At 42.1% G+C, this 14,141-nt stretch overlaps 2 protein-coding genes across 5 annotated transcripts; one reads left to right on the top strand and one right to left on the bottom strand.

Annotated features, from left to right (window-relative positions):
• Positions 1-1,750: 1,750 nt before the first annotated feature.
• On the bottom strand, positions 1,751-3,365 carry htr1ab (5-hydroxytryptamine (serotonin) receptor 1A b). The gene has a single exon (XM_079365266.1). The coding sequence runs from the start codon at positions 3,248-3,250 to the stop codon at positions 2,003-2,005; it is 1,248 nt and encodes a 415-aa protein (XP_079221392.1). The 5' UTR covers positions 3,251-3,365; the 3' UTR covers positions 1,751-2,002.
• A 1,848-nt stretch (positions 3,366-5,213) lies between these two features.
• On the top strand, positions 5,214-13,880 carry rnf180b (ring finger protein 180b). Of its 4 annotated transcripts, none has more exons than XM_079364393.1 (8): positions 5,214-5,337; positions 6,906-6,996; positions 7,695-7,793; positions 8,726-9,472; positions 10,067-10,195; positions 10,639-10,858; positions 10,940-11,065; positions 11,164-11,743. In XM_079364393.1, the coding sequence occupies exons 2-8, from the start codon at positions 6,940-6,942 to the stop codon at positions 11,175-11,177; spliced, it is 1,392 nt and encodes a 463-aa protein (XP_079220519.1). In that variant the 5' UTR covers positions 5,214-5,337; positions 6,906-6,939; the 3' UTR covers positions 11,178-11,743. The 4 variants fall into 4 exon arrangements, with proteins under 4 accessions (XP_079220519.1, XP_079220517.1, XP_079220516.1 ...); XM_079364391.1 differs by lacking the exon at positions 11,164-11,743 and adding an exon at positions 11,825-13,880 and having other exon boundaries at positions 5,215-5,337; positions 6,915-6,996; XM_079364390.1 differs by lacking the exon at positions 11,164-11,743 and adding an exon at positions 11,825-13,880 and having other exon boundaries at positions 5,215-5,337.
• The last annotated feature ends 261 nt before the right edge of the window (positions 13,881-14,141 follow it).

Here is a 14,141-nt window from a genome sequence, read left to right as displayed (position 1 = left end):
GCCATGAGGTGCCAATTTTCTTTTTTCTGTCGAGTCTATTCTCACTCAAACATAATTTAGGATGCTCTCCATGCCAGTGTCAGCATCTGAAATGATCAAAAGCATTTTATCTTACTGAATATAGATTATTTTAATTTTACTATCAGTCCCTTCACACATACCTGTTATGATAGGATCAGAGTGGAGGTGAAGCTCAGGGGAAAAGGATTCTCTTAGATAACAGCTTAGCACCTATTATAAAGCAGGGGATAAGACTGTGACACATTTAATTTATTATTTGACATTTACCAACCCCACTACATTTCTCCTTTTTATTTCTGTTTAAGTCAGGTCAATATTCAAATGTTGTTTGATCCAATACAGGCTTGAAGATGTTTACTAAAGGAGAAATATTCAAATCAAAGACTTCATTTTTCATATGGCTGCACATTCCTCTCCTATCCAAATATTCATGTGAAGTTTTTTTGATCACCTGCACCCCATCACAACAAGAGGTCAATGTGGCTGTTAGCCTAATCGAGTCAGCAGGGATTTGTAATTTTCTGCTTGACATTTTCTCAGAAAAAAAGACCCTCAACTTAAAACAGCTCTCCTTGTGTATCGTCATATGTGTTGATCGAGGGCTCTGCAGTTGATGAGCACAGATGTTTGATGCCATCATTTCCATGCAAATCCATAATAGGAGAAATGAAAAAGTCTGTAACACTGAACACACAGAGAAGGAAGGATTTGAGATGAGAAATCAGTGTGAGTGTTTTCATTGTCAGAGCAGATGTTAAACGGCCCATTTCAGTCTCATAATGAGAACAGATAAGTAATGATGTGTTGATAAGAGCTTAGATCATTAATTTGGATTTTCTAATTGCCACTTATACAGTAATAAAGCATTTAAACTTGCATGGTGTGTAACAAAGGAGCTTTTTAGAGTTGTGCTCCAACTTATGGTATTTTTCAATCTGTAGATCTTTATTATTTTCATGGGTTTGGTCACACAACATTAAAATTGATGGTAAAATACTCTGCAGGATGTCTAGTCTTTGACAAGATAGAAATACAATTATAAGGTTCATATAGGTTACAGGTTATATTGTGCTAAACACCTGATGCTGCATAAGTTTATGTGGGCTGCATCAGGACTTCATAAGGACCTTGAGTTTTAAGGGACAGACTTTAATGTGTGATAGCATAGTAATAGTTTTCCATCTGGTAAAAAGTTTGATTGAAAACTATTTCTGAGAAAAACTTGATTTGTAAGGCTCTGGACCTTTAAATGATTACCAGTTGTCAAACAACAGCACTTCACACCGAACGGAGGGACTGCAGATGTAATACATCAAATGCAATACATCAAATGACAACATTTATGTTTAATGTTGCGCATGGTCCCTTTACAAATAAAGTTGATAATAATCCGATTATTTGTTCATGATGTGCAAAGTGAATCTATAACTATCTCTCTGTAACCCACACAATCGTCATAACTCCTTGATCAAGTTGGCATCGCTGAAGCCTTCACCTCTTTGTTAAATGTTCACCAAATGTCTATTAGCGGAAATATCAGGAGCTGCATCCAGCGTTTTATTTGACCACTTCAGTAGTTTTTGTTCATTTTATAATTTAATTTATGAAGAAAAAAAATCGTCACCAGCAGCCACAGCCTGGTGAAAATGTTCACTTTCAAACACTCTTTTATTACCTGGCTGAATTGGATAGATGCTTTAAAACACGACTACTGTACATCGTGAAAAAGTATATCTTTATTGAACATTAAAGGACAATAAGTGGAACATGGAGCGTAACGATCACAGCTTTATCTATGCATAGACTACAGACACGTCTGATAATACTTCAATACTGATACCGATGATGATGACAGTTTGTGATCCCTCTTTATTCTTTACTTTCAGCATCATTCTGTATCAGGACCATCTTTAGTGCCACTTCAGTAACTGAAGGCTGTTTGGTTTCAGTGCTGCTCCTGTTTTCACCTGGATATCATCCGTCACGGTCTGCAGAAATGACACTTAAGAATTTTCTTAAAAGCGCTTTGAAAGTCTTTGTTAAAGTACGCGTAAATGATGGGGTTTAGTAAAGAGTTGGAGTAGCCCAGCCAGTTAATGACATCGTCCAGCGCGCGGGGAATGTTGCACGAGTTCTGGCAGAAGGGCCTGACCAGGGCGACGATGAAGAAGGGCAGCCAGCAGAGGATGAAGGTGCCCATGATGATACCGAGAGTCTTCACCGTTTTGCGCTCTCGTGCCATCGCAATCTTCCTCTTCGCCTCGGTCGCCTTCTCATGCCTATTCTCGAACAGCGGCACGGAGCTCGGGGTGTTGGGCAGCGGCAGGTTGCATTTGGAGTTGCTGTGCACTTCGATGATCTCCAGAGACTCGCCGTCCTCCGCGTGTTTCACCGCGCCGTTGACGCTCGGCAGCGGTCGGGGCTCAACGCTCCTCTTCCAGGTCTTACCTTGTCCGTCTCCATGAGTCTTTTTGTGAAACAAAGCGGGCGATAACGCCAGGCAAGAGTCGGTAACTTTCTTTTTTTCCGTTTTACGCACAGTCCTCCTGATCCTGAATCTGGCAGCTTTAAATATCCGCCCGTATAAAACAAGCATCAAAGTCAGAGGGATGTAAAAAGCGCCAAATGTTGAGTATATTGTGTACCAGGGGTCTTGTCTGATTTGACACTGTTTGGGGTTCGCTCTGTCCTCTGCTACGTTGCTTGGCTGAGAGCGCATTATCAACATGGGCGGCACTGAGATGGAGAATCCAACAAGCCAGGTGACACTGATGAGGACCGCGGCTCTCCGAGGTGTCCTCTTCTTCATGTAGTCTATGGGCTCAGTTATCGCCCAGTATCTGTCCAGGGCAATAGCACACAGGTGCAGAATAGATGATGTGCAACACAACACATCCAAAGAGATGAATATGTCGCACGGGATCGGCCCAAGAGTCCACCGGTTCAAGACTTGATAAAGCGCCGCCATGGGCAGCACCAGCACCGACACCATGAGGTCCGTGACAGCCAGAGAACCGATCAGGTAGTTGGCAACATTCTGGAGAGAGCGCTCCAAGGCGATGGCTGCGACCACACAAGCGTTCCCAAAGATTGCGCACAGGATGAGCGCGCCGAGCAGGAAGGATGTGACCACCTGGTAACTCAGCTTCACCTCCTCTTCCTCACTTTGTTTCTCGTTTGAAAAGTTCAGAAATTGAAACCAATCTGTTGTGTTGTTTGTGCTTTCCATTGTTGGTGTTTGGAGAGCTGTCGTTATTTAGTAGAAAGCCCGGTGCGCATCTCACCACCGCACCTCGAGGAGCGCATAATGGACTGTTTGACTGTGTGCCGCACAGAGGGACTGGACTGCGAGTGTCGGCTGCTCAGGGAGAATGATGCTGCGTATTTATACCCGTGATGGAAAATGCGTCACATGTCATTGTATGACTGTTTGAGTGGGTTTAGACCACAGATCAGTCGGTGAAGAAGTATTTGTGAGTTATTGGATCAATATAAACTAATTATTTTGTTTCTATAATTGCTCTCAGTGCTGCAGATAAAAGCGGAATTGAGACACGAGGTAGGTTACACACATATTTGTATGAATTTCAGTTCGCTTATGTCTGAGAAAAGAAGTAGTCTACAGTGAACTCACCTCTATCAATTCAACGAAATGAAAAATAGCCAACATTACAATCTAATTTCTCTATCCAACGTTTACCATGATAGTCTAATAAAACTTTTCTTATAATCGTTTTAATAATAGGACCATTTTTGGTGGAAACTGGGATGGAGTTTAATTTTGCTCTGTGAACAGATCGTGTATTTGGAAATTAAAAACGTGACACAGATTCGTTCAAAAAATAACTGGCTGGAAACACGTTCTGTCCCTATAAACAAATATTCTGTTCACTGGTTATGCTTAAAAACGGAGTGAAAGGATAGAAGTCCTGTGACTAACATTGATCAAAACCTTCCAATGACACATCTTGAACACTCGTCAGCACCATGGTCAGCGCTCTGCAGGCCCACTGGATGTGTCACTGCCATCTGGCGTTAATTTCGATTAAATACAGACATCAACGAACGAAGACCGGTACCATCGACGTTGATCGTGAATTAGGATGTAATTCATCAATGACTTCTAATAAAAAAGTAGTCAATTCAAAATGTAAAGACAAAAACAATTACTGTTATAAAACTATTTCACTTTTCTACGCAGTCAGCTGAACACCGTTTTCTCCTGTCGAGGTAAATGTGCCTCATTATGTACATACAGAGAAAACTTTCACTTGTTTTAATGTAATAAAAAAAGAGTATAAAGGAGGGATTGTGGTTTTTGTATCACGAACATGAAAAAGTCAGAACGTATCAAACTGTTTTTCATTCTTCTTTTTCTTCTATTTTTCTAAAGAGTCCATGAAGGCCCGAAACGTAAAAATAAATAAATAACAATAATAATAACAATAATAGTAATAATAATAATAATAATAATATTAATAATAAACGATCTTCTGCTCACAAGTCTTTAACTTATGCGTAAGTATGATGTGCGCAAAAGTTAATCTTAAATTAATTTATCTCAAGTTCAGTTCACATAGCCTTATAGAGATAAAAAAAAAATGTCTTTACGTTATAGTAGGATTAGGGTACTTAGAATAATAAATAAAAAAAAACCCAATGATTAATTAAAAAAAGTAAGTTACAGTACAATTATATTCCTTGTAGAAAACGGGTGCTTTAAAATGTATTTGAATTGCTAAGGCAAACTTCAACTCAGGGAGTAATACTGTAGCCTCTAAATCTATGTTATGCGCACAAGTAAATATCTTACAAATTTAGATTGTATGCAATAAATGTGCATGAAAAAAAGTGTCAATAATGTCCATGTTGTAAATGAAGTTCAGGCCAGGGAGGTTGTCAATAATGCATGAAATCTAGCTTTGACTCAATTTTTAGGATGTTTTCCCCTCATGCAGTATTGACTGATTCTCTCCAGAGACTCTTTTTCAGAGGAGGTAGAAGAACATGGAGCTACATGCTTAGTGTTTCGTCCTCTTCTCTTGTCTCTTCTGGGTTGCACTGACCATCGATATATATATATATATATATATATATATATATATATATATATATATAAATATATATCCATGCTGCAGGATTAGTTATTGAGGCTGCTTGGAGCGAAACAACGAAGGACTTTTTGGTCTACTAGACTTCCCGTAGTGTCCTAGTTTGTGACGTCACGGCTTTACTAAAAAAAACGAGGAGGCAGCTAAACTTTCAGTGCTCTGGATTTATCCTCGACTACGAATTAAACAGCCTCCCAGCTTACAGGTAGGAGGATCCATACAATGAAAACACCTTTTAATATATTTCATGACACTAATAACTCCACTTTACGGTGAAACCGAGCCGGTTAGACATTTGTTTTTTACTGTGTTAGCCTGTGTTGTTGTTGTTATTGTTGTTGTTGTTAGCTAATTTGTGAAGTTAGCTGTATACTGAACATACCAACACGTGACAGAAGAAACAACATAGACACCTGCTGTAGACCAAACACACTGACAGAGCTCTCTACATATTTACTTCAGCCTTTTATCAGTCTGTGTGTAACAAGTCAGTACAGACTGTGCAGCACCTTTCACTAAGCTGTACTTTCATTTATTCTACATCATGATTTCAGACTATGATGTCTATCTGCCTTTAGTAAGCAGTAATAACTTGACAATTCAGCCCATAGTGTGAGTGAACCCTGACCTCCCTCAGTGTGGTTTGACCTTTTCATGTTTCTTATAAGATGGTGGTAATCTTCAGGAGCTTCTCATTAAATGCTGCATCATGTTGGTTGTGTTATTTGTGTAGTTCTCGGTCTTCTTGTGATTTTTTGCACACAGATTTTTCTCGCCTACCATGTTCTCACCTCTTTTATTTTCTTCCTGAACACAAACTCTTTCCACACCTAAAGTTTCTCAGTCTCAATCTGCAGCTGCTGATGCTCACCGTGTCACTGAGATTCATTTAACTTTGACACCTTTGAATCAATTTATCACGATCAATCTTTACAGCCCTCAGTCGTTCATGTACTTTCCTTGACCATATTTACAGTTTTGCTTTTAAGCAGTACGAGCCAATCCCTGCTGTCAGCTTGCAAACTTCTGTAGAAGAAGCCTGAATATTTAGTTTCCATATTCTGTCCTTTACTTCTGATGTCGAGTCGCTTAAAAAGGAAAAATGGACAGCTCGGTACATACCTTGAGTTTGACAGTTTCTTTTCACTGCAGCAGGCTAAAGAGGAATTCAGTTGCTATTATCACTTAAATAAAATGTGCAATTCAAAATATAATGCACTTAAATGCTGGCACATTGACATTCATTTATATGACCATAAAACACAAACATCACTCCCAGAATACTGAGCTCACAATGAACCAGCAGACTGCATGCTGTCCGTGTGCTTAACGACTGTTTGATATTGAAGTGTTCACAAAGACGTGCAGTAATGAAAACATCTTTACAGTCGTAGTCTGCAGTGAAGGCATCGCCTCCTGTCTGTTTGCTCCTTACTTGTTATCCAGTTCAGTTGAATAACACTGACCCAGTTTGACACTTATCAGGGTGTGTGGCTCACACTGATCAGGACACTTTCAGCTTTAGGATTTCATCATTTCCAGTCACTCATCAGAATACTTTTTTTTTTTAACCCTTATAATATTTACTCTACAAATACTGACATGTATATAATGTCGTACCCACAGGGAACAGCATGAGGTTACCTCATGTGTAAATACGTGCCGCTCTGCAGCAGCTCCTCCTGTACCTGACGTACTGTGTGTTGTACTGTTGTGAACTTCTGAGAGCATTCAGTGTGTGTCATAGTTTCATGTCTGAATTTTCTCCAACAGTCGTGTCAGTGCCAGAGGAGAGAGAGAGAGAGTCATGCTCCGCTGCAGGAAGTGTCGGAGAGGCACCGTTGACTCCACATGTCTGTTAATGGTTAGTGAAACGTGTATCTGTAAAGCACCGTCCTGTATGTATCTGAAGTTGTGTCCTCACACTCACTGTTTGCAGGTATCAGTCCGCCCTTTTCCTCTCTGAGTAACGACCTTTCTGCTTTGCTTGTACAGAGTTGTTGTCTCCGATCTTTTCAAACTCTGAGGTCTGAACTCCGGTCACTGAGTCATTGCACCAACAACCTTTGAAATAGATGAAGAAATTCACATGAATGCTCTGCTTCAGCTGTTGAGGTTGACACATTGTAACTAAAATAACGATGGAACACACAGACTATTTGTGTAGACTTAATCCATTCAGATGTTCAGCCTGTGAAAGATGAAAGATTTTTTATCAGTCTCAATTCAAATTGATGATAACTTTTCTTAGATTGAAATAATTTAATCAATGAATCCCCATTTAAAAACTGTGAGTTTATTTGATCATTAAAATGCCTCATTGACAATCATAACGTGTTTCTGGACGTGTTGGACAGCTGGTGTAGGTGTGACATGGACTTTCTCACTCGTGTGTGTGTGTGTGTGTGTGTGTGTGTGTGTGTGTGTGTGTGTGTGTGTGTGTGTGTGTGTGTGTGTGTGTGTGTGTGTGTGTGTGTGTGTGTGTGTGTGTGTGTGTGTGTGTGTGTGTGTGTGTGTGTGTGTGTGTGTGTGTGTGTGTGTGTGTGTGTGTTCATGTTGAAGCAGGCCGAGGACACCGATGAAAGCTCAGCAGGTGTTTGCAGTATCTGGCATGTGAACGTTGACACGCTGCCAGAGTGGATCCTGACCTCAGTCAACCAGGTGAGCGTGTCGCCTCACTGACCTCCCTTCCTCAGAGGGGACTTATTCTTTTCATTGATGCACTTTGGGACCGTCTTTTAACTGAATTAGTTGGGTTTTTTTTGTTTTTTTTCTTACAATAACTGCATGTGTGAATTTTAATGCAAAAAGACAAATCTTGAATGAAGAGCAAAGAACAGTCATGATAACGTTGACGTGTTTGTGATAGGCTGAGGTGATCAAACAGTAATGATCATTAAGATCAATAATAATAATATCCCAGATCATCGTTCAGGCCCTGACACACGGAGGAGGTCGCCGGCCGTCGTCCCATCACCCTGCTGTTTGAGGCGTGTCCAGCTCTGTGGCGACCCGTCGGCCCCCGTCTGACTTTTTTTTCGGCTGATTTGACACGTGGAACCGGTGTCGGTCCCGCTCGGTGAGAGGAACCCCTCTGATTGGCTGTTCATCTAAGCGAATCAGTGCGTGAGAAGAAATACGGAAGTGAGGAAAACAAGTCCTCTTCACCTCACGCATGTGCAGAACGTACGTGCTGGTTGTCCGTCGGCTGTATGTTCAAGTGTAACTATGTGGCCAATATGGAGGCGGCGTGAGGCGATGACACATTAATTCTTTGTCGTGTTCTTGGTGTGTCAGGGACAATCTCAACAAACACAGTCGTTATATTATTGCTGATATAAATAAGATTCATTGGCTGACCAAAATGGATCCATCACAACGTATGATTCAAATCTCATGAATCACTCAGATATTGCTTTCTGTATGTTTATTTTCTGCACATACAGATTTGTTATTTTCTTTGTTTTTTTAATGTTTATCATATTTACTGGAAAATATTTGTAAATTGGGCAAACAAGTCAAACCTTTCATTCTATATTTTATTTGAAAGAAGAAAAGACTGGACTCAGTGTAACGCGTCTCCTTCTGTCCAGGCCCAGTGGACTGTAGGAAAACTGAACTGCTGGAACTGTTCAGCTCGCCTGGGCGGCTTCAACTTCATCAATCACATCGAGTGTCCCTGCGGCCTGGACGCCACCGTCCACCTCAACAAAAGCCGCGTGGACCGTGACAATAAAAGCTGTGTTCTGATTGTCCAGCCGAGGAGGACGAGGCCCGAGAGGGGACACGCTGGTCTGCTGTCCGACGGCTCTCCTAACAGAGAGCAGAGGCCTGAATCCAGCCGGACGGCACTGGACGGTTTACAGCTGAACTGCGCCGCCGTCGTGTCCCACGGCAGCACCACCGAGGCCTCTCACTCGCCGTCAGGCAGCGGGAACGCCCAGTCCTCTCCTTTCAGTCCTCTAAGCTGCATCTCTCACAGGCGGCGGGGCAGTGTGGAGGAGGACGCCGCCATCAGCTCGTCATGTTTTTGCCCTGCTGGCCCTCTCCACAAGTCAGCTGTGGAGATGACGAGTGGAAGCACGGGCGAGTCGACGTGGTCACCTGTCTCGTGTCCCGTAAGTCAGCGGTTTGACGGCGATGGAGAAGCGTCCGTCAGTGGCGTCGCCTGTCATTGGTCGGTCTCCGAAAGGACGCAGTCGCCTCTGGATGGAGAGCCGCTGCAGGCTGTGGAGGACGTGGAGTCTTCTCCAGAGAGCCGGCGCCAGGATGACTCAGCACTTTTCCTTAGAGGGAGATCCATCTCTGACAGCGTGGCCGAGCACGAACACGGAGGCATGGTGAGTTACAGCTCTTCACCGTGAATCCAACTAATCGAATATACAGATTCTATCATCTGTCTCCAAACGTTTTAGGATTTGATGACAATAAGTTAAGGGCAACGTCGAATGATTATGTCGTACATCCTTATGATGGATCAGATTTAAAATAGAAAGTTTGTTATTTTTGTTCCTTTATTTAAAAACAGAACTTAATTTCAAAAAGCGAGTCGTGCAATGAAACGATTCTCAGTCCATCAGCACACGCTGGAAAGCTTCCACACTTGATCTCTTTCCGTACAGGAGTTTAACGTAGCGTGACATTTTGTATGTAGAGCGAAGATGCTAGGAGTTAGTTTAGACGTTAGACATTGTTGTTGTTATCTTTCCTGATTTCTTTGACTCCCTCTTTCGTCTTATACGCTTCTCATTTTGACGTGCGTACTGTTGTTAGTTGTGCTGGTGATTACACCCCCCCCCCCCTTTCTCTCTAGTGCATGCAATGTTCATAAAGTACACATTCCTTCAAAAAGACAATCATAAAGAGATGCAGAACAGAGTGTTACAGTTTGAGCTTTTTAGGAGGAAACATCTTCATTTCTGAGTGTCTTTCAGTCCCAAGCCTTTCCGAGCTCGCTGGCGTCAAACAGACTGAGCAAGAGAGAGAAGAATCGACTGAAAAGTCTGCGCCGGAAACAGAGGAGGAGAGAGCGATGGCTGAACGTTCAGCTGGAGCAGGAGCAGGTGAGACACAGGTCACGGCTCTGCTGTGAAAACTTCACTTAACGCTGAACTGCATATTTTTTACTAGCTCTTTAATTGATGCATATTTTTATACTACCTCTTGATTATTGTTTTCGATGCATATTTTTATACTACCTCTTTTTTTTGTACACTTATATTTTTATCTATTTTAATTTTTTGCACTGTGTGTGTGATTTTCTTCTGCTATCCTGCTTTGCTGCTCTAACACTGTAAATGTCTCCGCTCGCGAGATGAATAAAGGAATTATCTTATCTTCTGCTCACTGTGTGTGTGTGTGTGTGTGTGTGTGTGTGTGTGTGTGTGTGTGTGTGTGTGTGTGTGTGTGTGTGTGTGTGTGTGTGTGTGTGTGTGTGTGTGTGTGTGTGTGTGTGTGTGTGTGTGTGTGTGTGTGTGTGTGTGTGTGTGTGTGTGTGTCTCTCCAGGTGGATACTGTGAGCGCTCCACTCTTGGACAGTGAGGAGGAGGACAGAGACGGCCTCACCTGTGCAGTGTGTCTGGACGTCTACTTCAGTCCGTACAGCTGTCAACCCTGCGGTCACATCTTCTGCGAGCCGTGTCTGCGCACCATCGCCAAAAACCGACCGGCAAACACACCCTGCCCGCTCTGTCGCACGCTCATCTCACACACCAACTTCCATAAAGGTGAGAAGGCTTTCATTTGGTCGAAAGTACGACGTGTGAGAAACGCTCTTACACGTCATCACCTGTCTCGTTTCTCTTCAGAGCTCAACCAAACAGCAAAGACCTTCTTCCCAAAAGTTTACTACCCCCGCAAGCAGAACTTCCAGGTCGCTCCGTGTGCTAAGTGGCCGCTGCCCTGCTGTCGCAAACGCTTCCGGACCTTCTGGGGTGAGAAGTTGTTTTTAAAATGTCCACAGAAAAGGTCCAGTGTAAGTCTCAGAATGATCCGGAGTCCTTACCAAAGATTCTCTTTCCACATGTGAAAGACCCAGAAGTCTGACCTCGATCCCCCTCGTCCTGAACGTCAACGAGTTTACTGTCAGAAAAAAAAAACAAGATAGTGTTTATCTTCTCCACAGTTTAGAGTCCATAATAAACGTTATCTTTACAGCAGCTGACAGTTCAGTCCTGCTAACAACGTCACAAACAGTGAAACGGCAGGGATTCAAACCCTGAGAGATGAACACAATCACAAAGTGAAGTCGCTTCAGGTGAAGTAGAAAACGGTGTTCGACATCTCCAGTGATAGAGCAAAGAAGTTTCAGCATTTCTTATAACAACTGCAACTGTCTTCAGCTGTGAAACAAGTGAAGACTGTGAGTCAATGAAAGTCATAAACTTTAATAAATAATGAATCCTAACATGAGTGTGCTGAAAAGTTAAAACGCCTTTCTATGTTCGATCTGTCACACAATATGAAACCTGAACATGAAACTACGTCTCTCACTTGACTTTTGACTGAAGGTCTGATTCCAGATCAGTGTCGAAGTATCTAAAAGAGAGATGGTCATTTTAAAAAGGGCTTTTAACTCCACGTTCAGCCCGAAGGACACAACGTTTCCTTTGTTCTCGGGAGGGGGTTGTGGGGGGGGGGGGGGGGGGGTAAATATTTGCTTGTATCCAAAATGTGCTTTTGTGTGCCTCCAGGAGAGCGCAGGCATGCAGGGGCGGCGGGGAGACGCTGGCACTTTGTGCACGGAGGCTTCACTCTGGGGGCTTTTGACCTCACGGACATGCGCGGCTGGCTCTTCGACATCGGCCTGGTCATCGTCTACATCCACTCAGTCAACTGGATCCTGGTTTCTCTTCTCTTCGCTGTCCTCGTGTACTACTTCTTCTTTTGAGAGTGTGAGGAGCAGAGCTTGAAGTGCAGGTTTTTCCTTGAATAGCCGTTTGTTCTGATCGACAGAGTTATTATTATTGAAGTGTTTGAAAGAGTTAATGAGCTTATTTTTGAAATAGAAAAAAACAATTATACAGGCGTCTTTCTAGATCAGTGCAGTAAGACGACCTCTGGACAAGACCCGCTCACTCTGAGGATAAAGACGACTCATCACACACACAGATTCTTATTTTCAGGTTATTAAACATCATGAAAACCTGAAACGTAAACATTTCATGTGCTGTACGTTTTCATAGTGTTTTATACACTTCCAAAGAAAGTATTCATATTTTTACAATAACTCTTCCAACATGGTATAAATGCAATATTGCACACTGAGGTGTTCTGATTTACAGAAGAAAAAATGACACTGCCTGAAACAGAGCTGCCTTTCTTCCTTTACACTTCTTACTTTGGACATCGTGAAAAGTTGTCGAGGTGGCTGCGAGCTGTTTGGCTACAGTAACAGCTGCTCAATAGTGCCAGTCTTCCTGTGACAGAGGAACAAACAGAAGACCCTGTGGGTGAAGTTGCCAGGAAATGAAAGTAGCCTAGCTTAGCACAGAGATCAGGAGCAGCTCGCCTGGCCACAGTCCAAAATGTAATCAATCAGCTGAAGACTGCCATCAACCCTGAGACTCATTTATAAACCTCCTGTATATTAGACTGAACATGCACACTAACAGACATGTGAAACCAGTATTAACAGAGGAGGTTATATTACGTTAGAACAGCGGTGTGTGTTAGCAACAATCAGCCGTGTGGAGAAAATCTGAGCTGCAACTTCCTGAACTGTGATGTCAACATGAGGTTGTCAGCTTTGGTATTAATGAAGTCTAAACAAAAACAAAGTTTATGCTCACTTGATTGCGTGTTGCCACTTCTGCTACAGGAGGCCCCGCCCACTGGTTGCAGTGGAAACAATGAGAGAAAGAATAACCTTTGACCCTCAAACCAAACGTGTTGGGCTCCTTACTCCGTCAGGCTGGAATAAGAAAGACATGATCCAAACGTTAAACTCTACTGTCTGTCTGTGCTTCATGCACTCTGGATCTTTAAGGATGAAGCCCATTTAACACTCTTCATGAGAGTACACACGTACGTCTAGACAAAAGCTGTGGTGGTCCTTTAATGTAGAACAGGAGAAAAAGGTTTGAGTGGGAAAAAAGGGAGGATGGACAGTAAACACGTACAGACCTGAAAAAAGGTCTTTAAGTTTAATCGAGTGTCCTTTCGGGAAGTTTAGTCTTCAGTGTGATTTCTTGAGTAATGCTCTGAAATAATGATTTTAGTGAAACACTATGAAGAAGAAAGTGGAGAGAACATTCCCTGCTTACGTGTTGGTTTGTTTCTAAAGCAGAGGACTCTCCAGCAATAGACTGCTACTGTCTTTTTTTTTTTTTTTAAACTACAACTGACAGAAAATAGGGATGAAATATTCATGTCAGTGTGGTGCCTTTGCTTTGTCTGTGCCTTCTGTCCAGAAGCTAAACTAAACTGGAATCTAGAGTTTTTTTTGCTCTCAGGCAAATAATATATGGATTGATAAGGAACCAGAAAGATATAAAGGTAATCCAAAATCTTCAGTCAGCACTTGTTAGATCTTTTATTTGGTGGTAAAGATGAATAAATGTTTTATCAAAGTGTAAAAAGCCATATTCTCTTGAGTCAAGTGTTTGTTTTCAAACTAAAAAATAACTATCGAGTCAATGAAGGGCCATTTCAACGATGCGTTACACATTTTTAATCTCACAGGGTCAGAGTCAGGATTTTGATGATGGGTGCACATGGTCTAACTATTAAATCAGCTATTATGTCCAATACTGTCGCCCAGTTTAATGTTGTGCCAATAGATCAACTCTGATATGATCGTGACAAAACAACAATAAAAAAAAATAAAAAAAACTCGGAGCCAAGATTTTCTCAAAGTTTACAAAATGAATTACTCAGAGTGTGGCATGATTCTGTCGTTATCATTAATATCTTATATTCAACGTTACAATAATGAGGGGGTCCTTGGGGGGAAAAAAAGTTCCTGTAAGGGGTCAAGGGTCTAAAAAAGTTTGAGAACCCCTGACTTAA

The sequence above is a fragment of the Symphodus melops genome, assembly GCF_947650265.1.
Source record: "Symphodus melops genome assembly, chromosome: 16".
Taxonomy (NCBI): domain Eukaryota; kingdom Metazoa; phylum Chordata; class Actinopteri; order Labriformes; family Labridae; genus Symphodus; species Symphodus melops.
The sequence above is the reverse complement of the archived record's forward strand: the minus strand, read 5'-3'. Positions and strand labels throughout refer to the sequence as shown.

What these genes read in the sequence shown, in the direction of transcription:
- rnf180b (XM_079364391.1), top strand. Translation starts at nt 6,940, where the DNA reads ATGCTCCGCTGCAGGAAGTGTCGGAGAGGCACCGTTGACTCCACATGT. An exon ending in ACTCCACATGTCTGTTAATG is followed by an intron (nt 6,997 to 7,694) that starts GTTAGTGAAACG and finishes TTCATGTTGAAG; the next exon opens with CAGGCCGAGGACACCGATGA. An exon ending in TTCAGCTGGAGCAGGAGCAG is followed by an intron (nt 10,196 to 10,638) that starts GTGAGACACAGG and finishes GTGTCTCTCCAG; the next exon opens with GTGGATACTGTGAGCGCTCC.
- htr1ab (XM_079365266.1), bottom strand. Translation starts at nt 3,250, where the DNA reads ATGGAAAGCACAAACAACACAACAGATTGGTTTCAATTTCTGAACTTT.